The sequence below is a fragment of the Phocoena phocoena genome, chromosome 17 (genome assembly GCF_963924675.1).
Source record: "Phocoena phocoena chromosome 17, mPhoPho1.1, whole genome shotgun sequence".
Lineage (NCBI taxonomy): Eukaryota > Metazoa > Chordata > Mammalia > Artiodactyla > Phocoenidae > Phocoena > Phocoena phocoena.
The window spans coordinates 66,389,674-66,416,487 of NC_089235.1; the positions used below are offsets into that span (position 1 = coordinate 66,389,674).

At 40.8% G+C, this 26,814-nt stretch overlaps 1 protein-coding gene across 1 annotated transcript in view; it reads right to left on the minus strand.

Moving 5' to 3' along the window:
* Window positions 1-1,195: 1,195 nt before the first annotated feature.
* Window positions 1,196-26,814, minus strand: part of WASHC5 (WASH complex subunit 5) — a 47,968-nt gene continuing 22,349 nt past the window's right edge. Inside the window, exons 14-28 of the mRNA XM_065895260.1 lie at window positions 25,618-25,728; window positions 24,524-24,664; window positions 23,390-23,470; window positions 19,524-19,625; window positions 18,608-18,787; window positions 17,154-17,278; window positions 14,310-14,472; window positions 13,828-13,930; window positions 13,660-13,739; window positions 11,183-11,286; window positions 10,267-10,396; window positions 8,716-8,812; window positions 5,260-5,413; window positions 4,358-4,445; window positions 1,196-1,611 (exon numbers count right to left, since the gene is read on the minus strand). Of these exons, the coding sequence (XP_065751332.1) occupies window positions 1,555-1,611; window positions 4,358-4,445; window positions 5,260-5,413; window positions 8,716-8,812; window positions 10,267-10,396; window positions 11,183-11,286; window positions 13,660-13,739; window positions 13,828-13,930; window positions 14,310-14,472; window positions 17,154-17,278; window positions 18,608-18,787; window positions 19,524-19,625; window positions 23,390-23,470; window positions 24,524-24,664; window positions 25,618-25,728 (1,716 nt within the window). The 3' untranslated portion in view covers window positions 1,196-1,554. The remainder of the gene's footprint in view (window positions 1,612-4,357; window positions 4,446-5,259; window positions 5,414-8,715; window positions 8,813-10,266; window positions 10,397-11,182; window positions 11,287-13,659; window positions 13,740-13,827; window positions 13,931-14,309; window positions 14,473-17,153; window positions 17,279-18,607; window positions 18,788-19,523; window positions 19,626-23,389; window positions 23,471-24,523; window positions 24,665-25,617; window positions 25,729-26,814) is intronic.

A 26,814-nucleotide genomic window follows, 5' to 3' on the forward strand; every position in this document is an offset into this window, starting at 1 on the left:
AAAATAATAAAAATAAATAAAAATTAAAAAAAAAAAAAAAAAATACACTTTCTTAGATCTCACCTTTTTATTAGCAGCTGGCTTTCTATGCGGGGAACATTTTCACAGAGAACTAAAGCTCTCATTTCATGCAGTTACTGCAGTGCATCTGATTACAAATGAGAAACAGCAAGATAGTTTTGAGAAGTGGACGTACGATGGCCACAGACTTACCAGCTGAGTTCACATGTCAGCTTCGGTGGGTGAGACTCCCAAACTCCTTACATGCCAGGCAACTTTCAGTTCACTTTTAAAATTCCTCCCTGGGTTTCCACCAAGCTGGGCTGATAAGCCTTCTGCTTCCCTCTGCTGACTAGATGCTTTTTAAAATCCTTTCTACAATGATGGTGAAATGAAGCATATAAAGTCATTTTTTTCTCCTCCAGTATCTTAGGATTTGAGACCTTCTGACAAAAGAAATAACTTATCATAAAATCAGAAAACTGAAGGGAACCAGAGAAATCATTAGCCCTGATTTTATAGATGATGCCAGTAGGCTACCTTGGGACAAAGTTTACCTAGTGGCAGAATCAGGACTCAAGCTTTGCCTCCTGACTACAAATTAATGCTGCTTTTCTTACTACTTGCTAACTGACTGTCAAGCACATTTCAGATACTGGGTGTTTTTTGTTTCTTTTGCTTGTTCCTCTCCTCTCCAGAGGACATAGCTATACAGTCAGAGTTAAAACACCTTTCTTACTCTTATCCAAATTGCCACAAGAGGATGGCACCTCCTCTTTCAGGGTAATTTTCATTCAGGAGTGATTTAGAATTTTGGAGGAGTTAAAAGCTAATGGCTAAGCTGTTATAAAAAAAAAAAAGGGAGTGGGGACTTGGGGTGGGGCTCAGGGCTTGCTGAGGAAGGAGCAGCTGAAGTTGGGGAGTCCTACAGAAGGGCTGCAGGGAACCCCCAAGGTATCTGGATTGGAAGAGGACATTGAGCCTCAGACATGAACAAACTTCCATGGTACGTGGTCCACGGATTGCATGGTCTCTGCATCTGCTACTAGTCTCTCTGGTCACCATGTGCCTGCCAGCCTGTCGTGGATGTGACCATGGACACAACACTGGACCTACCAGGCTCCTCTCTTACCTTCCAGACAAGGTTTTTTGCAGGGTGAATATGTGGTTTTTGAATCACAGGCAGAAGGATGACTTTGGGTACTGGCAGTACTATTTTACTGAAAATCTGGAGTTGCACAAATAGTTCTTTAGAACATAAAACTAAATGGATTTAGACACAACAATTACACTCAGCATTTATAAGAGGCAGTATAAAATGTGTTCTGCTTCTACATGATATAAACTGTATATAATACCATGATTTAAACAATATTAATTAATTAGTTCCGTGAAATACATCTTACTCAGAACGTCTGACGTTTCCCACAATAAAGGGGAAAAAAATGCAGTTCTTCGAGCAGTTGGGTTTCTTTTCATTTCCAAGTTCATTTTAGTGACGGTGGGAAGATTTAGGGATAATCCTTCCACTGAAGACGCAGACGTCAAAAAACGTCACAGGACTGTTCTGAACTCATCAAAAATGAAATTAGGCACGTGTGCTTCAGCAACCTAAAAAAAATAAGAGTTAACTTTCACAGTGTTATAAGAAGCAATTCAGATTTTCCCATATGAAAAGTAAAGACGCGAAGACATCCTTTGGAGCAAGTGAATCACGGGGAAATACTGGGCCACTAACTGAAACCGCCACCTTCTGCTCCTGGTGTCCTACCGCTGGCGTCTAACTTCCTGGCACTGCTGACATCTGAAGGGATGCTATCCAGCTCCCTGTCCCCCCACCCCCGCCGCAGACGTGAGCTCCTTGGCTCTTAAAGGCACTTGGATATGCAAGGATGCACATGCCTCTGGGAATTACTAAGGAGTAGTCTCAGGTCACCTCATAATTAACTGATGGCCAACCTCAGTCACTTGCCAGAACGGGACATCTGGCAAGTGACTGAGGCCAGAGGAGGAAGACCCTCAAAGGCAGGCATTCCTTAACTGTGCTGGGGAAGCCCTCAGAGGGGTGGGACTGGGTAAATGGGGTGGAATGTAGAACTAGGTGATCTCCAAGCACTGGAAATTGGTAGTCTTTAAGAGCAGTATTTAATTCTTTTCTGACTATAAAGTTATCACCTGCTAATTAGAGAAAATTTAGCAAATGTAGAGAAGTATAAAAAAGGAATAATCTCTAATCTCAATTCCTTAAGAGAAAACTAAAACTGCTAATTATTTTGTATCAAATTCTTCCAGTTTACACACACTCACACACACACTCAAAACTAGAATCACATAATTTTCTGTCCTTCTGCTAAATTTTATGTTCTGAATATCCTTACATGTACATCTTGGTGAACTTTTGCATATATACCCAGCAGGTAAATTTCTAGCAGTGGAATTGCTGGGATCAGTAAGATATTACAAAAGTTTTTTTAAATAGATAAAGTCAAATTGCCCACTCCAGAGATAAGCAAATTTACATTCCCATTGATAGTACTGAGAAGTCCCATTTCTTTGAAACTTTCCCAAGCACTGGGCGCCCAACATTTTACTTTTTGCCCATTTTACTGTTATTTTGATTCATGTCCCTTTAATGTAAGGTTGAACATCTTCACAAATGTTTCTTGGCCACTTGTATTTCTTTTCCTGAAAACTGCCTGTTTCCTGAAAACTCCCATTTTTTTTTTTTCGGTTGGATTGGTTATCTTTTTCTTATTGATCTAGAAGACCACACTATAAGTTAGAAAAAAAAAAGTTCTTTTGTTAATAGTTTTCCCAATTTTTTAAAAAAAATTTTGAGACATCTGACAGAGAATTGTTTCATTACATTCAGCACTTATAAGAGGTGAAATCTCTAAATCCTTTGTGGCTTCCTCCTTTGGTGTTATATATAGGATGTTCTGCTTTAGCCTAAGTTCTATGAATTTTTTTTTTTTTTTGCGGTACGCGGGCCTCTCACTGTTGTGGCCTCTCCCGTTGCGGAGCACAGGCTCCGGACGCGCAGGCCCAGCGGCCATGGCTCACGGGCCCAGCCGCTCCGCAGCATGTGGGACCTTCCCGGACCGGGGCACAAACCCGTGTCCCCTGCATCGGCAGGCGGACTCTCAACCACTGCGCCACCAGGGAAGCCCAGTTTTATGAAATTTTTAAAAATTCTAACCCCCCTCCAAGTTATAAACATTATCTGGGATTTTAATTATAACTGCAATAAGATTATAAACTAGAAAGAACTAATACTTGAGTTTCCTCATTCAGAAATGTGGACTTCAAAATTTTATAGTTTTTTCCTAAATATTCTTTCATATTTCTTACAGAGTTTATTATTCTTGGCTATGTTATTTCCTTGTTAATTCTGTCAATAGGATCTTTTTCACATTATAGTTTTGAATTGGTTATTAGTATATTCACTTTGTATATTATGTAATCAGCTTACTTTCTGAATTCTTATTGTTTTAATAGTTTTCCACAAGTTTCTATCGGGTATTCAAGGAAGACAAATTCATTCTCAATAAAACAAATTTGTCTTTTCATTATGCATTTTAAATCTTTCATTTCCTATTCTACTGTCTGGAACCCGTACAACAAAAGCAGCAGTGAGCGTCAGCATCACCATGTAACTCTTATCGTCCTGACCTTGATGAGAATGCCAGTAGCACTTAGAATTAAGTCTGACCTTGCTAGTTAATTTTAAAAGCATCATCTTTGGTTTTTGTTATAAAAAAGTAACTTTGATTCCTAACCTACTAATTTTTCAAAATCAGAATGGCTTTTCAGCATCTATTGAAGGTTTTTTTATATTTCAGGGTCAAGCTCTCCACTCTCAGCTAAAACTTACCAAAGTGGAATTACTACTGAGAAAAGAAAAGAGTATCTTAGAAGGTGGAAAGTAATCTGTCATTTTTGGAAACGGTGGTTGTATAGCACTTCAACCATAGTGTGAACTTAGCCCAACTTGCTGTGGGAACCAGGTTACTGTAGAGATGAAAAACGAAGCACACAATCATTCTCTACCCCGACCCCTCCCCTGGAGCTCATCTTAGCTCCTCCTCAACAGGCTGAGCTGCAGACCGCACGAGGGTGTGGTAGAGTGCAAGAAGAGGGAGGAAGCTGTGTTCAACCCTGTCTTCTCGCAAAGCACTGAACACGTGGAGGAGGGGGGAACATCTTAGAGCCGAGCCGGGAGTAGAGCAGGGCAAGGGGCTCAGACGTGTCCACTGGGAATGAGCCTCTGGACTTCACTCCTCATGGGTCCAAGGCCATGCTTCATACCATCTTTCTACAAAAAGGGCATTAATATTGTTCTTTATCTACTGCTTACCCTCCTGGGTAGCTTTGTGTACCGAACATAATCCTCCAGAAACAGAAGGGCACCCACAACATCTGCAGGCATTTCTGGTATCTTCTGGCTGCAACAGAGAACAGTCTGGATCAGTTAACTGCTTTGTACACAGTGGACCCTCAGTCAAAATACTGAAAGACTAAAAAAATGACAGATGACTAAATGAAGCCAAAGTAGAAACAAATCTACAGCACCTCCTCCTGAGTCACAGCAAGCCAGACCTTGCTGGCCTATCTTCAGAACACAGCCCGGAGGACGGAATCAAACTTCTCTGAACGGCCTACACGGGCCTTCACCACATGGTGCCTGCTGACCCTTAAGGGTAGCGGAGAAGGAGACTCAGGACCGAGCATCTCAAGCAAATAACTTGTTTCTATCCCAGAAAAGCCACATTTGGGGTGCGGGAGGGGAGAACTAAAGGTTTACAAGCTTTATATCACGTAGGAACTTCCGTGCAATTTGTTCCATTACACACCAGGAACTCGAGCTATGCTGCCCACGAGGTGCTCCCCGACACTCCACTGGAGGGTGGAGCCATCCCTGGGGAGTGGCCCCGTGGGAGGACACGGGCTCACTGAGGTCTGAGCACAGGGTCCAGGATGGCAGAGGGGCAGGCCTGTACTTTCTCCCCACGGAGCTTGCTGCTGGTGGTTATGACTCATTCACAATGTGTGCTCCCAGGGCTCCTCGGCAGAGTGACTAAGGACGGGCACACCTTTAATTGCCCCAAACAAGGAGATGTGCCCCGACCTGCTTTACAGAGCAAGGTGAGCAGTCAGTTCCTGTCTCTACTAGGGGGATGATACGAGGAATTTGCCATGCGAGGTTCCCAGCCCATTCTGTAACATCAATTCCATTTTTTCCTGGTTGGCCTTCTGTACCTTGTACACTGCTCCACTGTGGAGCGGATAAACTGGCCGATCAATGCCAGGAACTGTTCTGTGTACCGGGAATGAAACTGCTTCAGCAGGGTGAGCAGTCCCAGCACGAGTGGCGGCCAGTCCACAGGGTCGGCAGGTTTTCGGCAGACCATGCCTGCAAGGACCGACAAATTACAAATTACCACCAAGCGAACTGCTTGCCTTAGGCAACATTCATTTAGTATGAATGTTCGTCAATGTCAAAATGTCTGGGGCCCACATCATCACTGGCAGATGATTATGTGAGGGAATGATAATCCAGGATTACATTTTGAATTAGGCCCAGGATTTGGTGGAGGCTTCTAGTGGTCTGAAGGATTCAACATCCTAAAATGGGTACTAATTTTTATAATTACCATCACTGTTTCTTTTGGATTATATAATTAATGGATGCAACTGTAGAAAAATTTAAAGATATAGATAAACGTAAATGAGGAAATAAAAATTGCCTAGAATTGGCTTCTGTTAATGGCACCATGGCATACTAAATACCTTGAACTACTCTCTTAAATGAAAACATTCAAAATGCTGGATAAAATTTTAAAAGTATCTTTAAACACAAGGTTAAATGTTACAAAAGAAAAGAACGTGCAGAAATCAGGACAGTCGAAGAAGGAAATATGTCAAGTGAGTGAGTGAGTGCCAAAGCTGGCCTTTTCACTAAGGATTTCTGCCCAAATCTGGAGACCTTGACCTTCTGCCTGAATGGCTGTATGGGGAACAGGAGACAGACCACAATGTTGAAAACAAAACAAAACAAAAGGACGTGGGTTCGAGCCCTGGTCCGGGAAGATCCCACATGCTGCGGAGCAGCTAAGCCCGTGCACCACAACTACTAAGCCTGTGCTCTAGCACCCGTGAGCCACAACTAGTGAGCCCGCATGCCACAACTACTGAAGTCCGCACGCCTAGAGCCCATACTCTGCAACAAGAGAAGCCACTGCAATGAGAAGCCCGTGCACCGCAACCAAGAGGAGCCCCTTCTCGCCACAACTAGAGAAAGCCCATGCGCAACAAAGACCCAACACAGCCAAAAATAAAAATAAATTAATTTTTAAAAAAAGGCAATCAACCCAATTTAAAAATAGGCAAAAGACTTGAACACTTAGCAAAGAAAAATATAAAGAAACAAACAAACAAGATATAAAGAACGGCCAAAAAGCACTTGAAAAAGTGCTCAACATCATTAATCATCAGGGAAAGGCAAGTTAAAACTATAATGAGATACCATACACACTCATTAGAATGGTTCAAATTAAAAAGACTGAGATGGCCAAATGCTGATGGGTTGTAAAATGGTACAACCACTTTGCAAAAAGGATTGGCAGTTGATTATAAAGTTAAACTGGTCAGACAGACCCGCAGATCCCATATTTGGGTTTTTGTGAAGACTGGAAAAACTTACTTAAGATGCCAAAACAAGTTACCTAACCCAGGCCTTGGCAATTCCAAATTACTCAATGCCCACTGCAAAAGACTCTTGCCATACTCAGAACATGGAGAAGTAATCCTTTCCAGGTGGAGAACAAAAGTGATGTTTACAACAAAAACTTCCTCTGAATGAGCACCAGAGATTCTTCCTTAAAAGACCAAGGCAGGCGTGCGTTTCTCAGATCAGTCTTGAGAACAATGCTTACAAGGTTAAATAAATGTTTTTAGGGTCCACAAACATGCTGATGTTCCTTCCTCAGTCTTGCTTTTCTTTAATTTGATCCCCGACTTAACACATCGGCCTAATTCATGAAAAGTACTGTAGACAGGGAATTTCTCTGGTGGTGGAGTGGGCAGAATGCAGGGGACACAGGTTTGATCCCTGGACAGGGAACTAGATCCGCAACTAAGAAGTCAGCATGCTGCAACTAAGAAGTCAGCATGCCACAACTGAAGAGTCTGCATGCCGCAACTAAAAAGTTCCCACATGCCGCAATGAAGATCCCACGTGCTGCAACTAAGACCCAGACGGCCAAAATAAATAAATAAATATTAAAAAAAAAAAAAAGAACTGTAGTCAGGTATACATACATTTCTAAGACACTTAACAGTTTGTTCTGTTTTGTTTAAAGATCTGGGAATTCTGATCTTCCACTATCACTATTCCACTGGAATAGTGACATATTTCCCATAAGGAGTTGTATAATCAAGGAGCCTGACCTTAACCATACATGCAATGAAAGAAATATTACCTAAGAACGAGACCACTGAACAAACTGTCTTAATGAAAACAAGGTATCTTCATGCACTGACAATTCACCATTTTAAAGAAGCATATATTCTTATTTTGTAATAACACAGGGACAAGAGAGGGAGGTCATGAATCTCTGAATCTTGAGATGAACTTTTAAGTCCATCTTGGGATGGTTCTTTACATTGATTTTGACCAACATACAGGAAAGGATCCAGCATCAGATAAGCATTTGCTCTGTGAGAGGTACTGTCATAGGTATTTTTGAAATCTGCCTGGCGTGAGAGGTTAAGTAACTTGGCCAAAGTCACACAGGTGATAAGTCATGAAGCCAGAATCCAAACACACATGTGTTCCCTCCCTCTTATGGCAAGGACTTACTGGGCGCCACCATGCCCTGCATTCTGTGGCTGTAGCAGGTATTGTTATTGGGGCTGTGTCTGGAATCAAGGAATCTTTTTGAATGAGGGAATAAAAACCTTACAGAGAATCCACATCTTTATCCTAAAAAAAAATCTTTTGGAATAGGAAGGGAAATACTTGAAGGAAGAAATATATTTTGGAATTGCTGGTTAAAAAAAGTATATGGTTACATTCATGGAAAAGCTCTTACAATACTTTTAAAGTAAATTAAACTCTACAGCAGACTCTAAAAATCTCTACTTAGATATAAAGTTTGGAGACAGAGGAAATACCCGGGAATCTTATAAAAATGTTCAAGATAAAGTCAATGACAAAAAAACATTGGGTTATATCCTTGGACAGGACAAATATACTGATAGCCTTTGGTATCTATTGTTTGTATCAAGTATTTTCAAAAATAAAGTACTGGATATCCCTAGATTAGTCTCCTGTATGTAACTATATTTTTACTCTTCATACCAAAGTTCCAGATACACAGTAGGCACATGACACTTGTTGAAAGAACATTAACCAAAAAGAAGTTTCTTTCCCACCATAATCAGCTCCTTAAAGAAGAGAGAGAAGCAAAGGTCCCACACATTTTACAAGTTGGATAATCAGCCACTGTAAATTAAAGGTGGATTATACTTGGTTGATATTAAGTCCACCGTCTGCATCATATTTCAGAGGCCCAAAGACATGGATTTTATAAACATGCAATTAACTATGAAAGACCTCATGGGTGACATAGCATTCTATACCAAGAGCTGTTTGGTTAGATGTTAATCTACCGTTATTGTTCCTTATTGCAAAGAATAAATGTCATACAGTACCGAGGTTTTTGCTGTACTGAAGTTTTGGCAACTGGGCAATCAAAAATAGAAAGTTGACAACCGGGAAGTAGGGTAAGCGCTTTGTTGTTATGTATATCTGGAAAGAGAAGGGAAGAGATGGGTTCTTCACATCACACAATACCACAGAACACACTTTCAAATGAAAGCTGCCATTTTATTTGTTTGCTCTTCTGACTGCTGAAAACTAGGATGGTTCCATTAACTTGCTGCCTTCAGAGTTTTATTTAACACCACTGACCATTCCCCCACCAAACAGATACCCACTTGACAATTAGCCCTGTTGGGATGGGAACAATTTTGCTTAGATTAGCAGTTACCTCCCCCCTGAATCCTGTTAATGTCAGCAACAGAAGGAGGGGAGAAAAAGGCGATTAGCAAGAAAGTCAAGGCAAAGCTGGAAGGAGGGCAGAGGGAGGGAAAGAGAAAAAGGGAGAAAGAAAGAAGGAAAGATCCGCAGAGCAGTGCGTGGCAGCATGTAAGCAGAAAGCAAGCAGATGTCTCTTTGTCCAGTGGCTTTCCCGCAGGCAATGCCACAGAGCAGTCTCTGGATGTAGCATCACCCCAGTTCACGGGGCAGAAAAGTACAGTCAGAACACACCCAGCCGTCTCCCTCCTCCCCGTCAGACTGGTTCCCTGGGAGGTGGGGTGGCATCCTGGCCAGGAGCGCCAGCTCTGGTCAGACTGCCAGGCTCCATGGCTGGCTAGTGTGGAGCCCTGGGAAGTTATCAACCTCTGAGCCTCAGGATCCTCCCCCAACAAGGGCACATTTAAGGGACTGCTTTGAGATCAAGTGAGAGCACCCATCGTGGTGTTAACACAGTGCTTGGCACATAATTACAAAACGATAGGTGCTATTTAGGTTCATAATTTTTTACCCCAAACCCAGGGGATTGTACAGATTTCAGAATTTCATATTACAATAAAGATTTTAGAAAGGTAATATAGAGTCTAGGGTAACAACCTGTAATGAAAGTTATCAGTATTTCGGCATCAAAACATGAAAATTCACAGGAGTATAAACAGCCCCAAGACAGTTTGGGACAGGTTTTGGCACCAAGTGAGATCTGGCACCAACTTGTGGAAAAACTTTCAGTTCTCAGAGGTTTATGGAGATCAGAATTGCAGAAAAGGACTTGTGGCCCAAGACTATGATTGTGATTACTGCCAGCCACAGAGGGAAGTATCTCTGGGCAAGAAGGATCAATGCCACCATTTAGCTGCAGTTCAAATACCAACCCGCAGAGAAACCTAAAACGCACCTCCTATAGATATAGCGCTTTTCACTTTTCAACGAGTTCTGACAAACACTGTATCACTTGATTCCCACAGCCCCGAGTCAGGCAGGGACGGTGTGATCATCCTCATATTACACGTGGGAAACAGGAGCCCAGAAAGGGCGGGAACTCAAGAGAAGGGAGGCTCCAGGATGGGAACCAGGTCCTCCCAGTACCTGAGCACAGCGATCTGGGCCAGATGGCCTTAGGTACCACCCTATCCCCCACCACACCATCATATATTTTAATCGTTAACCTTGTTCAGTGGGTTGTGGATGCCAGCTGCCTCCAGGTAGGCTGTGATTTCATATAAGAGTGTGTTATCTTCTTTGGGGTAAGGAAGTGAAGGGTCCTGGTAGTGGGCTTCAATATCTGCTAGGAGAGCCCTAGATGAAGGAAAAAAAAAAAACAAAAACCAAAACAACAGTGATAAACATTAGAGATAAAATGAATCTAGACAACAGTTAATACAAGCTATGATCTTCCAGGGATCCAGTGTCCTCACCTGTAAAACAAGGGCTTGATCCTTCTAATTCTCAATTTCCATACCTGTGATTGGTTACAAATGGAAAATTTGACCTAGAATTACATTATCTTTTGGAGTTCACCCAAATCAAATGCTTTCACCATTCAAAGTTTTATGAATTGACTGAACTGTTTTTTCACTACCTACTTTGTCAAAAGCACTGACTTTGTGACCAAAAAGCACAGATTATTTATCGTTAAGCAGGAGGCTCGAAATGAGAGTAAGCTGAAGGAGAGGTAAAGGGTGTGGCTGTGCACCAGGATGCGTTCTCACAGCCACACCTGGGCATCAGTGCGCTTCCACCCGCCCTCAGGAGAATTAGTGACTCAGTCCTGTGGAAAGCCAGGTGTGGATTTTGGTAATAATTGCCTTCTCAGTCTGTGCAAGTACCTAGCATGGTGTCTGGTGTGTATTAAGTGATCAATATATGTTGGCTGAATAAATGAGTCTATCAAAAAAAAAGAAAAAAAAATGAGAGACAGACCAAGACAGATTTGATTACCTATGGGAAGAAAGCCTGTAAATTCAGAGAGCCTTCTCACTCAAGAAGAACTTAAAAGAGCAGGTATTGAACAAGAAACTGGAATGCTAATTGATGATGAACAATCCAGGCCCACAGCTGGCTGTTTCAAATGCCGGCACTTACTTATTGAGATTCTCCAAAGCAGCTGCCAGATGTTTGGAGTCAAACCGACAAGAATAATTTAATTCATTGGCAATCTGTTGTCTCAGAATCTGCATCTGCCCAACCTGTGAACAAGCAAGAGAGAGAACAGGTAAAATACACAAGCATTTCAAGCAGCGAGGAGACAAACAAAAAGATGACGAGCTTTTATTGGAAGGATCACAACATTCTAAAGAAACATTCAAGGATTTCCTGGACTGCCTTTATGGCTAAGGCCAGCATCATCCCTAACGGAGCAGAGGACCCTTCAAGAAATGTCTAGAGAGATTCCTGTACACCAACTTCAAAATAGCCCTGACGTCTAACAGTTTACAAAGTGATCCATTCATGCTCAATTGTCCATGGATTAAAGGTGTGTGTTTTGAAGCTCTATTTTTGATCTTTTGGAATAAATTGGAGAATTTACCCACTAATGAGAAGCCCTACTTCCTTTATTTGTCCTAAACTGAAATTTCTCAAGTCCTAAGGATGTCATTTCACTCTAATATTCGGTCAGTATAAGCCTGTCTACATCACTCAGGATTACAGATCAAGAAATAATCTAGGTAATAAAATAGTCTACATACAATCTTCCAAGAAGGCCCTTCTAACAATGATAACCCCGAATCCGGAGGTTCTTAACCTTTTGTTGGCACCTTGGACCTCTTAAGGAATCTAGCGCAGACTATGGACATTGTCTCAGAATAATTCTTTTGAATGTACGAAATAAAACATACAGGATAACAATGGAAGCCAATTGTAACAAAATGTAATTTGCAAGCTATTAAAAGAATGGATTTGTGACCTGGAGTTATGCTAACATGGTGGATCAACCATTGTAATTTCCAAGTAGTGATGAGCACAAAGGATATTTGGAGGTATCCATGGCGACTGTCAGGTGTTAGGGAACTATCTTTGGGTCAGTTTGAGGTAAGAGTTCAGCTGGCTCTGACAAGTTCAATTTGTTGGTATAAAGTCAACAGTATACCCTAACTTTTTATGCAGTAAATTCTTTCTCTTTTCTAGAAAAGCTATCCCTAAAAGATTAGCAAAGGGGAGAGAAGGAATACGAAGGGAGGTTGTTTAGTAATGATGGCAACAATAAAGAAGAAATGAACACATTTCCTCTGAGCTGTTGGGAGCAGAGAAAGGAAAAAAAAGAGTGGTCTTCTCTAAGAGCGAAGGAAAGGTATCATTTAGATCAATGGAGCTTATAACAGTTAAAAGTGTCAAATGACCTCAAATGTACTACCTTTGCCCACTATTCTTATGAGGCTACCCTACTTATGTCAAGAAAATAAAAGTCAATCCAAAAAAATGCTATTTGTAAGTAAGAAACCTTTTATTAATAGAAAACTATTATTATTTAAAAATTAGAATAGGGCAAGGACAAGAAAACAGTGGGTTCTTCCAGGCCACTCAAAAATGTCCCTCCAACCTTGTCTCTGCCCATATAATTCCCTGCTTAATTCTAGATACTGTATGTCAAGGATTCCCTAGAAAATACCAATCTGGAAATGGAAACAGAAATAAAGGCAGTTTTAGGTAACTTGTTCTTATTTAAATAAGATCCTGGAGAGGTTAAGGAGCCTGGGAGGTGATAAGCTCATTCTACCTATTTGTTCGCCTATTAGAGAGCTTTGGACTGTCACTCTTTCTCTCTGTGATTTCTCTAGAGCTGCACTGACCAAGAGAGCAGCCACTGGCTGCCTGTGGTTGTTTAAATTTAAACGATTAAAATAAAATAAAATTTGAAATTCAGGTCCTCACTCCCGACAAGCCACGTTCTAAGCGCCCAACAGCTCCATGTGGATAGTGGCTGCTGTCACTGTTGAACAGCACAAGTATTTCCATGCTGTTCCAGATTATTATGCCCATTTAGTGACTGCAGGTTCCCTAATTCAAGACAAAAAGACAGATTGGTCCTTGGGGGTTTTAATGTAAAGATCAGTGATTTAGACCAAGACTTGACTACTATTGAATTACCACCAATTATTGATACAACTAACAGTGGTCCATAACAGTCACTGGGAAACCTCCAAAGCCTCTTCTAAGCATCTCTGTAATCTCTCTTGGCTTCCTACAGAGGTGAGACTCAGGCCAGTCCAGATTAGGGTGGCAAACTGACAGCAGCTCATTAATGAACTTGTTACATAAGGATGGAATATAGCTGAGGGAGGAAAACTTCTATTTCCTTCTGTGAAAGCACCTCTTGCCAAAAGTCATTTCAAAAATGAAAGTTTTCTTCAGTGAAAGAAAAACAATAAATAGGCCAATGAAAAGCACAGTCAAGAACAGCCAAAGATCAAAAGAACTCAGAAATAATGACAAACTAAAATGATGTGTTTTTGTTTTGATGGCCAAAGAAAGAAGAGTGGCTTTCTTTGGGCAACCAAGTTACAAGAAAATAATAATTAAAAAACCATAGCCTTGCTTCTCCCCTCTCTCCCACAACATACCTTCATGATAGCTTCCAGATAAGCGGTCCATATCTTCTGTGTTTTGGCAATGGCAGAAAAATAAATTTTATTCGAATTTGCTGAAAGGTTAAAATATGATTTTCTATTTAGTAACTTTGGAAAGGCTACAGTGTTCTCTCTACCTCAGCCTCGTTTTAGAACACTTACCTACAATGCTTTTTAGGGGGCTGATGGCATTCATGAGGGTTTTTAAAGTATCCTGCACAGTTCTGTCTCGCAAGATAATTTTCTGAAACATGCTGAGGAAATTCTAAAACAAGAAGGCAGGATCGAAGAGCAAAACATAATGAATAAATACTCCAGTTAACTAAAATGCTATGCAGAACACAAACTAGCTGCATTCACACAACGCTACAAATAGGATGACGGGGAAGCAGCAACTTCCGGTTCCCATCAGAAACAGTCAGGAGGAGTTGCTGGTTTCCAAGATGAAATTCACAAGAACAGTCTACCCATAAAAATACTATGCTGGCCAAAGAAACTCATTTATTCTCAGTTCTTATCTGTTTAACAGGAGTCATATACACATGCCTGATATCAGTCTAGGAAAGCACGAAAGAAAGGTTAAACGAACTACTCTCTTCTCCACCAGGGTAGCAGAAAACACGCACAAATGCCAAAAAGCTCACCTGTAACTCTTTGACAATCATAAAGCACAGAAGCCTGTCTAACCCATTCAGACCGAAAGTCCCCAAGGTGTTCTGGATTTCTGAGAAGAGGCGGCTGCTAGTCACCTCTTGATGGGTTTTCATATCATACCAAGTGTTCAGCTGGTCAATGTGGCATGTCATTCTAAAACAAAAACAAAACAAACTCAAAACCCAAAAGCAGCTCAGAATTCATCCTGAAGGGATGTGGGATGCAACAGGATTAGGGGCATTGGATACGAAGAACAATGGTTTCATGATTTGCGCTTTAACAACCTCTGCATCTAGGCACCCAAGACATCTCACGGTGAACGTTCACTGGGCCAGGAAGGCAAAATTCAGTTAAATCACCTCTTCCTGCCCTTGCTATGTGACCAGTTTGACTGCTTCATTTCCACTGGGTTGGGCTGCTGTTTGGAGCCCTGTCTTGAGGACAAGGCTAGATTCAGCCATCAGGCTGGAAGGCTTTAGAGCCCTGTTGTCTCTCTGGAGGGTCTTTCTTTAAATATCCAGAGACTAGGGACAAAACACAGTCTTGTGTCATTTCCAATTTGGTAAGAAAGGAACTTCGAATCCTTGTGTCCTCACATCTGAGACTATGATGACAAAGCCATTTCCTCTTTCCTCCCAGTTCTGGTCATTGACCAGCGATTCCCTTTTAGACTCAGGAGTGTGAAGATGGCAATGATAACCACCAACAACATTTACCGAGTGCTTCCTATGTGTCAGGCACTGGGCCAAGACCTTTCCGTGTGCTCACTCTTCATCCTCAGAATAGCTGTGAGGTACGAGCTGTTTGACCTTCATTTTATAGATGAAATAACCGAGGCTTCCAACACCATACCCATAACCACCATTTTAATGGTTCTCAAATGTTGGCGTACGGACCTTAAATCACTGGTAGAGCGTGTTAATAAACAGACGCCCAGATCCCATTTCTGGAGAGTTGGATTGGGTAGGTCTGGGGTGGAGTCCCAGCCTCTACCTTCAACAGCCTCCACAAAATAATATGCCCTCAATCCTAAGAGCCAATATGTATCTTTACTGAAATGAGGCTTGGGAGGGAATTGAAAGAGGCTCAGGAGCAGGGAATTTTAAATTTGGAAGTAAATGGAAGAACAAGATGACTTCCAGAGCCACAGTCTACTTTCAGGCCTCAGTGTCCTGCCTCCAGCGCTCAGTGCTGGCACTCTGAATGCGTCAGCTGAGAGGCTCCCAATTCTGATGATGAAATCATATACGACATGGAAATCCCAATCATGCTTAATCCTTTCTGCCAGTATTAACACGGCACTAGGTGAGTCAGGCGGATAGTTTTCTAGGAGGGCTTCGGTGATCAACCCATCGGTGCCCAAGAGGAGTCACAAAGTGTTTCGGATCATTTATGCTTTCTGGCCCATGAGGCATAGACAGAACTCATTTCTGCTGAAGGTGACATCTGGTTTGTGAAGCTTCATAAGTTTCGAAGGACAAAATCAGCCTGAATTTGAAGGTAGTATAAAGAAGACATGTGATACGGACATTCAACTTACACAAAGCCAACTATGCACGCACAGCTGAACTGAAAAAGAAGAGAAATCATCTTTCTATGGGTAACCACACCAGGCGGAATGACCGAACAAGCACGACCCAGGGGTGAACATAAGACAGCAGGCAGGAGCCTGCTTTCCCCTTGGTTGGGCTTAGTACTAACTGCTTCATCAGAGGCTCAACTGAAAAAAAATGAGGAAAACTAGCTCAGCTGGACTTCTGAGACAGGCAGCATCAAGCCTCCACTGTGGTGCCCACCTGAAATATTCTCAGGGCTGTTTTGATTATGAGATTTTCACCCATGTGACTGTATATAAACTGTGAGTCATGGCTGCAAGTCTGCCCTTGAATGACACATGCTTTAACAGTTGGGCTCCAGAGTCAGAGCACCTGATGTGTATTCTGAGTCCACTGTTTATTAACTTCTGGGCAAGTGATTGAGCTTTTCTGTGCCTCAGTTACTTTGATTTAACGTGGGACGAATAACAATGCCTACCCCTTAAGACTGCTGTGATGAGTAAGTGAAGGGATGTGTGCCAGGGGCTAGGAAGAGTGCACAAGGTGAGTGCTCAAGAAATGCTGGTCCTGGGACTTCCCTGGTGGCACAGTGGATAAGACTCTGCGATCCCAATGCAGGGGGGGCCCAGGGTCGATCCCTCGTCAGGGAACTAGATCCTACATGCACCACAACTAAGAGTTCACATGCCGAAACTAAGGAGCTGGTGAGCCCGCATGCCGCAACTAAGGAGCCCATGTGCTGCAACTAAGGGGCCTGCCTGCCGCAACTAAGACCTGGTGCAACCAAATAAATAAATATTAAAAAAAAAAATTCTGGTCCTTATGCAGAAGTGCCTGGGTGGGGCTAAGAAACAAGGAGGTCATCTTAAAAGGTCAGGGTATGAGCTGGCAAGTGCAAGAGCCAGTGACTGCAATGCAGGAGTGTGCCATAGGTACACAGGCACAGAGGAGCAATTTGGAATTTTAAAAGTTTTAATTAAACCAGAGAGTCCACAAACCCAAGTGAGTAAAATGTCAGCTGGAAAGCAAGAGAAGCAGACTAAAATAAGAGGTGGCCGAACAGACCTTATAATTGTTTTCACCTATATGTCTTTGGACTGGGGTCTCCTCAGTCACACTGAGGAAAACATGCAGTCTCAGAAAAAGTGAAGTTAATAAACCCATTAGAAAGGCTCCAATTGTGGCAGGAACAAGGGTGTGATCTAAGTAGATGTGATATACGTTTAGAGAGACACTGTCCATGGTGTTCACAGCCCGGTGGAATTCAGATACACCTACTTTGGGTCCGTGATCCGCAAGATTTCTCTGCAGAGTCTACCAATAAATGTTACGGACTCATCCACAGGGGTAAACTTTGGTATTGGAATATGTGTGGACTGGTACATACTTTGCCAGTCTTGAATCTAGAAAAAAAAAAAGAACCCCAAGAACATAAATATTTAGTACATCTTTGATAAGGTAACCTACTTATCCTTTTCTCATATAGTTTTACAAAGACAATGTTGCATGAACAGTGAATATAAATGCTCCTTGATTTTGAAGAAGAAAATTTTTAAATTGTATTAATAGCCTCTCAGAAATGCCACATATAATATATACAAAAAAAGAAATATCTGTGAAAAAGTGAAGTGATTGAGGAGAAGTGGAAAAAGACAAGAATTTCTGGCTTTCTGTCTTGTAAGTTAACATGTATCAATGTAATAATAAAATCAAAAATATAAGGCTGGAAGATACATAATCTTTTGAAAATGTCACCTGAATCATGTCAGTCACCTAATTAAAAACTTGCAGAGTGGCTTCTTGTTAACTACCAACTAAAATCAATCTTCTCAGCTGTGACACTTAAGAATTTGGTGCTCAAGTAACCCAATAAAAAAACAGACATGGGGCTTCCCTGGTGGCGCAGTGCTTGGGAGTCCGCCTACTGATGCAGGGGACATGGGTTCGTGTCCCGGTCCGGGAAGATCCCACATGCCACGGAGCGGCTGGGCCCGTGAGCCATGGCCGCTGAGCCTGCGCGTCCGGAGCCTGTGCTCTGCAGCAGGAGAGGCCACAGCAGTGAGAGGCCCGCGTACCGCAAAAAAAAACAACAACAAAAAAACCAAGACATTTTTCCAAAGAAGATATATAAATGGCCAAAAAGCACATGAAAAGATGCTCAACATCATTAGTCATGAGGGAAATGCAGATCAAAACTACAATGAGATGCCATTTACACACACTGGGATGGCTATAATTTAAAAAAAAAAAAAGGAAATTAACAAGTGTTGGCGAGGATGTGGAAAAACTAGAACCCTCAGACACTACTGGTGGGAATGAACAAATGGTGCAGGTACTGTGGGAAACAGTTTGGTGGCTTATAAGTTAAATGCAGAATTACTAAATGACCCAGCAATTCTGCTCTTAGGTATACACTCTGATCAAACCCAGCTGACCTCCTAACTCTTTGGAACTCCTGATCACTCGAGTTATAACGACTATACCAGATAGCTTCATTCTGTAGCCATTTAATTAATTAAGTCTGCTTTCTCCTTAGGAAAGTAAATTCCGAGAGGTGAGGTGTCATATAAACTTTTCTGTGACCCTCACAGCTTCTGAAGGTATTCGTGACTGTGTAGTGGTTACTGATTTTTAGTAACTATTGAAATAAACTTTGTTGTTGGCATTTCTGAGGTTTGGGGCATGTCAGAAGTAACAAATAGAGTCAAGCATATTAAAATCTATTTAGATACCTTTGTTCTTAGGAAGTTATTACACTCTTGTTCCACATTGTAATTTATAATACGAGATACTTCTTCCTGCCAAATCTTCAGACCGTAAATGTTGACATAGTCCTGAATGTATTCAAAAGAACGATGGAACCCATCCATGGTAGCTCCCAGCTCTTTCAGCTTTGGCATCAATTCACTTGGCTGTGCATAATAAGAAACAGAAACCTATTATATTGGCATAGACTGTCACTCCCTAATACCTACATTAGACTTTAAAGGATACCCCAAGTGAGAGACCGCAGTGACGGTTTGGGACAGCTCTGGAAATACTCATTTCCTACCTCATCTAGGAGGAATGGTAATTTATGCCAGACATCCAGCAAAGAATAGATTTCATTCATTTGGAAAGAAAGCCTCATATAAAAGAATATATAAAAACAGAATGTCAGTGATTTCTCTCATATCATTTGATGACTCTAATCTTAAGAGTTAAAACATTTTAAATTGAATTTACTGATGTGCAAGGTACTCTAGATGTAAATTTCGGGCCTATTCTTTTTCTCTTGAGAAAAATGACCTTATTCCCAGAAAGATCAAGCAAAAGAAAAAATTACAGCCTTTATAGTGCCAATCTGTTTTAGGTTTAACAAATTCTTTTCGCTATGAGAAGGAACCTGGAATCATAAACATAAGTTTAATTCTTAAACTTGGGGATCAACAGGTGAAGGAAAGGACTGGTTTTAAAAAGGATTTTCTTTATGAATGGATTATAATATAGGATCAAAAAACATATCAATTGACTGTTACTGAACATGACATAGTAGATATATGTTAGAAGGTAGGAAAGGTCTTGTTCATAACAGTTAAAAATGGTGTTCTAGAACATTTTGCAAGCCGAGTAGAGGGAAAGGACAGACCCACTTTGGTGATCTGGTACCTTGGCTCGAGGGTTGAAGATCAATCCCCTATGAAGAGCAAAAGCCACACGCTTAACCAGCTCCTTCCTTATTCCATCCTCCAGCAGTTGTTTTGGGTCCACCTAAGTGCAAATCAAAAAGCAATAAATTCCAGGAAAGAAAAGCTCAGTCCTGAAGAAATCCGGAGGAAAGATAGTTTCCAGAGTCCTTAAGGGAGCACTTTCCTATCTCATTACTTGACAATTAGGATTTCTTTTTTGATTTTGTGCAGCTTGGATAGAATTATTAAAACCTGTCACCTCTGTAAGACTTGGTTTATCTCAGTAAAATTCATGATAATTTTACAACATGACATTTCAAAGATGGTGGGTATGGAAAGTTTTAAACTGCCTCACATTTTAATCATTTCATTAAAAGTTAAAAGTGCCTCTTCTCATCACCAGGAGGAGGTGGTAGATTGAAGGGCCTGCATCTGAAGTCAGTGCACATGTCTCCTATGGAAGTTATCTGAGGGCATCTATAGTCGTATGAGCAGAATCAAGTTTGGGGTTGGACCACTGAAGATTTAACAATTCTCTTTTCTTTCAGCATTCTTGGGATGTTGTTAGTAATTAGGGAGATAAAATAGGAAAGCAACTCTGCTATCTAACTATATAGCTTATTTTGCTGATTCTTTTTTTCTGTAATGAGAAAGCTTTTGTTATTCCCTAAAAAACAGTCTCCTGTCAAATCCATAAAACATCATATAGTTTTAACACACTCCTTTGAATTCCCTGAGACTTGTTTCTTTTACTTTTAAATTTGTCAAGAGCTACTATTTTAAAAGTTATAAAGACAATTGATGTGTTCCATCTGGGTTTGATAATATTTAAATTTCAAGGAAGATAACTGGAATGAAAAAGTTGCTGAAAATACAAAAGCCAGAGGAACTTGTTGGACTACAGCGTGACCATGCAATCAGTAAGAGCCAGACTGTGTAGAGATAACAGGTCAAAGGCCTTGGGTTCTTCAATAGACAAATTTTAAGGAAAGAAAGGAATGAGGGAGAAATCTGAGGAGTAAATCAGCCTTAAAAGACGTATATTTTTTGAATTGCAAGTCTGAACCAGAGTGTCTAGAAATTTATTTTTGGATAATAAAACTAAACAGAGAGACTGGGAGTAGGTCAAGGCCCATGAGGAGGATCCTGCGGTGGGAGCTGTGGCTGAATTATATCTCTGGGCTTGAGTGGTGGTGAGAATGAGTGGTCTTTACCTTATAATGACCGATCAAGCTACATAACTGTTTCTGTAGCTTTCAGCATCTGTGCTCTATTTTACAAGAGAAAGGTAAATTACAAATAAACATAGTCAATGAGAACAAAATCAAAGAAGCAACATGAAGTTTCCAAAGAAATATTCCTTATAAAAACAGATTTAGTGGAAAAGAGTTAAATGTTTTATGAATCTCATGGTCTTAAATGGCTCTACCCAATTCTTCCTAGACTTCCACCAATCTGTGGAGTGCTCCCAGGGAAGGGAAAGACCCCTTCACACAGTCCCTTCCTCGCAGTTCTGTCCACACCCCCTGTGGTTAACAACAGTTAATAGTTTTCATATGGATCCTCCAGACCTTCCTCTGTTAATTTATATACGTATTTGTCCTTAAATATATTTAATTTAAAAAACTATATGGGGGCTTCCCTGGTGGCGCAGTGGTTGGGAGTCCGCCTGCCGATGCAGGGGACACGGGTTCGTGCCCCGGTCTGGGAGGATCCCACGTGCCGCGGAGCGGCTGGGCCCGTGAGCCATGGCCGCTGAGCCTGCGCGTCCGGAGCCTGTCCTCCGCAACGGGAGAGGCCACAACAGTGAGAGGCCCGCGTAACGCATTAAAAAAAAAAAAAAACAAAAAAAAAACTATATGGGATCATAATACATACATATACATACACACACTGTTCTGCAATTGCTTTTTTCACTTTACGTTTTGGAAATCTCCTAGTGGCAAGTTACTTTTGAATGGCAGCAAAGCAATCCACAGTATGAATGCACCATGATATATTTAGCCATTCTCTTACTCATAAAATGTCTAGGTTATTTCTATTTTTTTGGCTACATCTAACAATGAACATTATATGTATATCCCTGTGTATATCTCACTTGTTTTAAGTCATATTAACTGAAGTGATTTTAAACTCTTTGTAAGGGTTTGAAATAGATCCTCAACATTCAAAGGTTAAAGATTAGTGAAAGCCACAGGATCCCACAAAAAGCCCTGAGTTGTTAAACTGGCAGAGACAGTCTACTAAGTTTGAATGAGGTCAAGATGATATTCCCTCTGCTTTTATTATCTGAAAGATTCTGGCAAAAGACTTACATTTTTCTTAAGCAATCCTTTCTTTGATAATTATTGCTAATTACTAGGTTTTATTACATCCTACTGGTCACTTTGCATTTAAGACTAACCTGGTCCTAGGATTTATCATCATTTAAGGATGAGTTAGGAGTGATAACCTGTGTGTGTACTCTCTGAATATCAACTGAATTAAACTGGCACCAGGCCTAAAGCATGTTTAATAGAATCTATTAATATTCCAGGACTACAATGGTATTTCTTTAACACATTTCCAGAAACCACATGGTAAGGTTCTGTTTCTATTTAGGTTCATTTCCTGTATTTTCTTGCATTTCATTAACACAAATGTTATGTCGATGAAAATTTTTTTAAAAATCAGAAATGTTAAGATTTTGCTGATATCAGACAAATGGAAAAATAAATAAAAGCACCATGAACTGTGTGACTGGGTCACATCACATCACTAGCATTTTAGGATTACAAATTAAAACAGCAATGAGATACCACCTTAGACCCCTTTGGAGAACAAAAATTAGAAAGTGGATAATGGCAAGTATTGGCAAAAATGGGGGAAGATACACAGGAAACAAGTCATGTGAGGAGGCACTCTGGCATTATTGAGACAAAGTAAGTACAAATGTGCCCTAAGACTCAGTGACCCACTCCTGGGCAAGCAGATTTCAGAGCAATTCTTACACAGGTCTGTGCTAGGAACAGGTTCAGAGATGCTCATCTTGACACTGTTTATGGTAACAGGAAGCACAGGTGTGAAAATGAGTGGCATAGGTGTCTGTGCCCTGGGGAACAGTTAAGTAAAATATGGAATTCTCTGCAGCAGCAAGAAGTAACCAACTACCTGACCCACAGCAACATAAATTAACTTCAAAGCAGTAACTAGTGGAAAAGTTGGAAAAAGAATGAGACTTAGAGAAGAATATGATTTAGATAAATCAAAACCATGTGCATACATAAAATAACACCACTTGCTAAAAATAAGGATACTTGCATATTTATGGAAAGAAATCAAACATATAGAGTGGATGCTATGGGGCATGGGAATGGGCATGGGCATCCAGGAGAAGAGAAGGAAGAAAAATAAGAGAGGAGCTTGCATGCCTCAGTGATGGCAATGGCCTGTGGTCAGAGGGGTACAATGATCTCAGCTCTCTGCACCTGGAGTGCGGTATAAAAACACTAAAAAGAAAGAAAGGCTGCAGGCAGGGAAGGGAGAAACAGTGACTGAGCGAGCTACTTTGTCTAAGGGAATTGAACTATTTTGTTTTCTGTGTTATTACAAAAATTCAATAAAACAGATTTTTGTTAGAGTTAAGGAACTCCTGGGTGTTATGAAAAATAAGGATTATAATGCTGTCTTTTCCTCTGTCAATGAGTAAAGTGAAGATGTGAAATGAGTAAAGTGAAGATGTGAAACCTGCATGTGAAACAGCGAGAGGCATAAGATGGTAACACTACCCCACAGGATAAATTCTGCAATAATCCAAAGGACGAAGACTTACTACGGGGCCACAAAGGCCAGCATTAAGACCATTACCTTGATGATGCCGACCAAAGTTGTTTTCATCATTAAGATGCCTTCAGTAAAAATGGAAATAGCATGAGTAAGCTTGGCAACCTTTAACAAAGAAAAAGAGGTTAATGAAGTACTTCTCATAAACGACCCATCACTTCTATGGGAAGCTAAAATAATTGACTAACAGTTCTGGAATGGGCAAAGACAAGAGAAGCAGCGTGCAGCTTTAGGACACCTGTGTATACACGTCCTGGTCAGAAATGAGGTTCTGTGGTGTTGACCACTGTTAGACATACTGGGTGGCTGAGTCAGAAGATGTTAAATCGTTCTTTACCCTTTGACCAATCATTTCCCCTTCTTTGGGCCTCAGCATTTCATGCATAAGATGAAAGCAGGACTCAGTGATATGGATGATCCCTTCCAAAAAGAAAAGGCTCAAGGGGATTCTGAGAAGGTAATCTCCTACTGCCATCCACATTCTTTTCAAACAACACCAGGAGACATTGGTAAGGTTGACTGAGGCTATACTTTTGAGTTAGAATCAATGTAGAAATTCTGAGCTTGACAATCTCAATTCCACATTGATGTAACTTTTGGAGCTGTGTCAGAGGATATGAAATTGATGCTTGTTATCACATTTTCAAATTTCACTTGATTTTATTTTTCACATCTTTAAGTTCAGGGAAAAAGAAAAGCAGAGGTGTTTTGGGAAGAACAATTTCTGAGGCTGCTCAACTGTGGAGTGGCCTTAAAAGTCTGGCTGCAAGAAGTGGTTCATGGAATATGGATTACTTTGAGCCACTGATTTTGTGTACAAAGCAGGAACCTGAATGGGAAAAGTCTAGGCAATGTAGCCCAAAGAGAAAAAAGGTTGATATGCTGAGACTATTCAAAAGAAAAGTAACCAGCTGAGCTCTACTCCCTCTGAAAACATTCTGGCAGGCGAGGCCGTGAATGACACCAGGACAAGTTAACGAATGAAGGTATAATTGCACTAAAATGGCAAAACCTGGTTATTGCTGAGAGTGTGGGAAAAGATCAATAAGCCAGAATTGATCTGGTGGTCCTGGGGATATGGCAGGTGACACGGACCTGTGCTATTTCATGGTTTGGGGGTTTCAAAATCAAAAGGCAGAAGTCAAAGGGACACAGCACCTCATATCTTGGGCCAAGCTGGGCATAGTCCCTCAGCTTGTCCTTGTCCAGCCGGGTTGGCACTTCAACGATATCGTGGGTCTGAAGCTTTATGATCTTTAGAAGGGAAGTAAACATGCTTTCCGGAATGATCTGCAAAACCTTTAATGAAAGGGAAAAGAGGAAAAAACAAACGAACCTCTATTTTATTTCTTAGCTGGTAAATGGTATGATGACAGTAAGCACAGTGCCCGTGTATATGAACAGCCCTTCGTCTGCAGGAAGGGCTGCTAAGGGCCTCACAAGAGCTATTTTAACAACTGCTCTCAGGCACAGGGCTACTTTCCTTCAAACATTAATTGCTCACAGGATATAGAGCTAATTCTCATAGAAATGATGCAAAAGATGTATCATTTCCACATTACAAGTTTCTAAAAGGCTGAGGTTCAGAGATGTTAAGTAACTTGGCTGTAAAGCCCTCAGCTAGGATGTGACACAGGAAAATTTTGAATCCAGGCCTGTCTGGCTCTATGCTACACCATAAGTTGTTGAAACAAGGACCAAAATGCTCCTGAAAACTTTAAGTTCCAACTAGAATGTGCTGGATCTAGATCTGGCTCTTTTACCAACTATGACTTTGAAGAAGTCACTAAGATCTCTGTTTCTCCATCTCTACACCTATAAAATGGGGGCTAATACCATCAGCATTTAAAAAATAGGTATGAAAGTTCTTTGAAAGTAAAAACACAGCTGCACACCCACAGTACCGGTAAGAATAAGTTTATTTTCAGGTATTGCAAATTTCTGGAATTAAATTAAGAATAAGGGAAAGGTATACAACACTACTATGTATAAAATAGATAAATAACAAGGATCTGCTGCAGGGAACTATATTCAATGTCTTGAAATAACCTACATATGTGTAAAACTGAAGCACCTTCCTGTACACCTGAGGCTAACACAACATTGTAAATTAACTATACTTCAATTTAAAAAAAAAGGATAAGGGAAAGGAACACAGGTGTACTTTTTTCAGGGTCCCAAGCACATCGTTTGTATTTAAAACAGCAGTTAGTTTGCCATTAAAATAAACACCATCTTGATGCATTTCTTACCTTTCTCACATAGGACACCAATTCGCCAGAATAATATTGAGATACACTGAGAAGGTCAGGGCTATTTGCTTGATTAATACGGAGAAGGGGCAGGTCAAGGGCAGAGGCAAGCTGGAAGGAAAATAAGATGTATCTGTTTCTCTGTTTCAAAAAGTCCTAGAAATCTCTCTTTTTCCAGAAATAGTAACATACAACAAAACTCTTGGGCTTTGCCCAAAAGAGAGTAACAACTACTGAACTTCATCAATGTCATTCATAGTTTCTGACAAGATACAATTTTTTAAAGTGACAGTCATCTGCTACGGCAGTGGTTCTCAAATTGTGGTCCCTGGACCAGCAGCAACAGCATCACCTGAAACCTTGTCAGAGATGCTGATTCTCTGTCCCACGCAGATTTACTTAATCAGAAACTCCGGGGCTGGGGCCCAGCAATCTGGGCTGTGACAAGCCTTCCAGGTGATTCTCCTGCATGCTCAAATTTGAGCCACTGAGCTACAGAAGGCAGCTACTCCTCTATGGAAATCAGACATTCTGATTGATGGACTACCATACTGAGTCTAATCTAAGATGACATGGCTTGTAAGAAGTGCCATTATTTTATGCACTGCTCAAAAAGAAAAATCATGCCGACAACTATGATATACCATCAATTATACAACACATCCCAATTACAGAGATGTTAAAATATGAAAGTGCACCTCAGAATTGATATATATGGTAATTCCATCAGAAGACATTAAGTAAATTATTTGTTCATTTATCACGAAATGAAATTACCTTGAGAGAAGGGCCAATCTATGCCCGTGTTGTTTAACATTATTCCCTAACCTTTAGAGGAGATCCTAGATTGTAGCAGAGGCTCAACAAGAATTTTTTTAAATGAATAAAAGGATTTTATTCATGTCTAGCGAATAAAGGACCCATAGGACACACATTTTTAGTATCCTGTAAAACTTTAAAAAAATCTATTCATTTAAAAACAATTTTCTCTAAGACACTAACTTCTGTTATTAATTCAAACTTTATTTCCGGCATCTTTTGCAACTATGCTCTCATGAAAAACTTCCTAACAATTTTCAGTCTATAAAAATACTTAACCAACTTTCTAAAAAGGTGAAATCTTGAACTGAATTAATGAATGAGGTAATAATGAAGGCCAACTCTTCCCTAGTAACTGAGAATGCAATCTTACTGTTA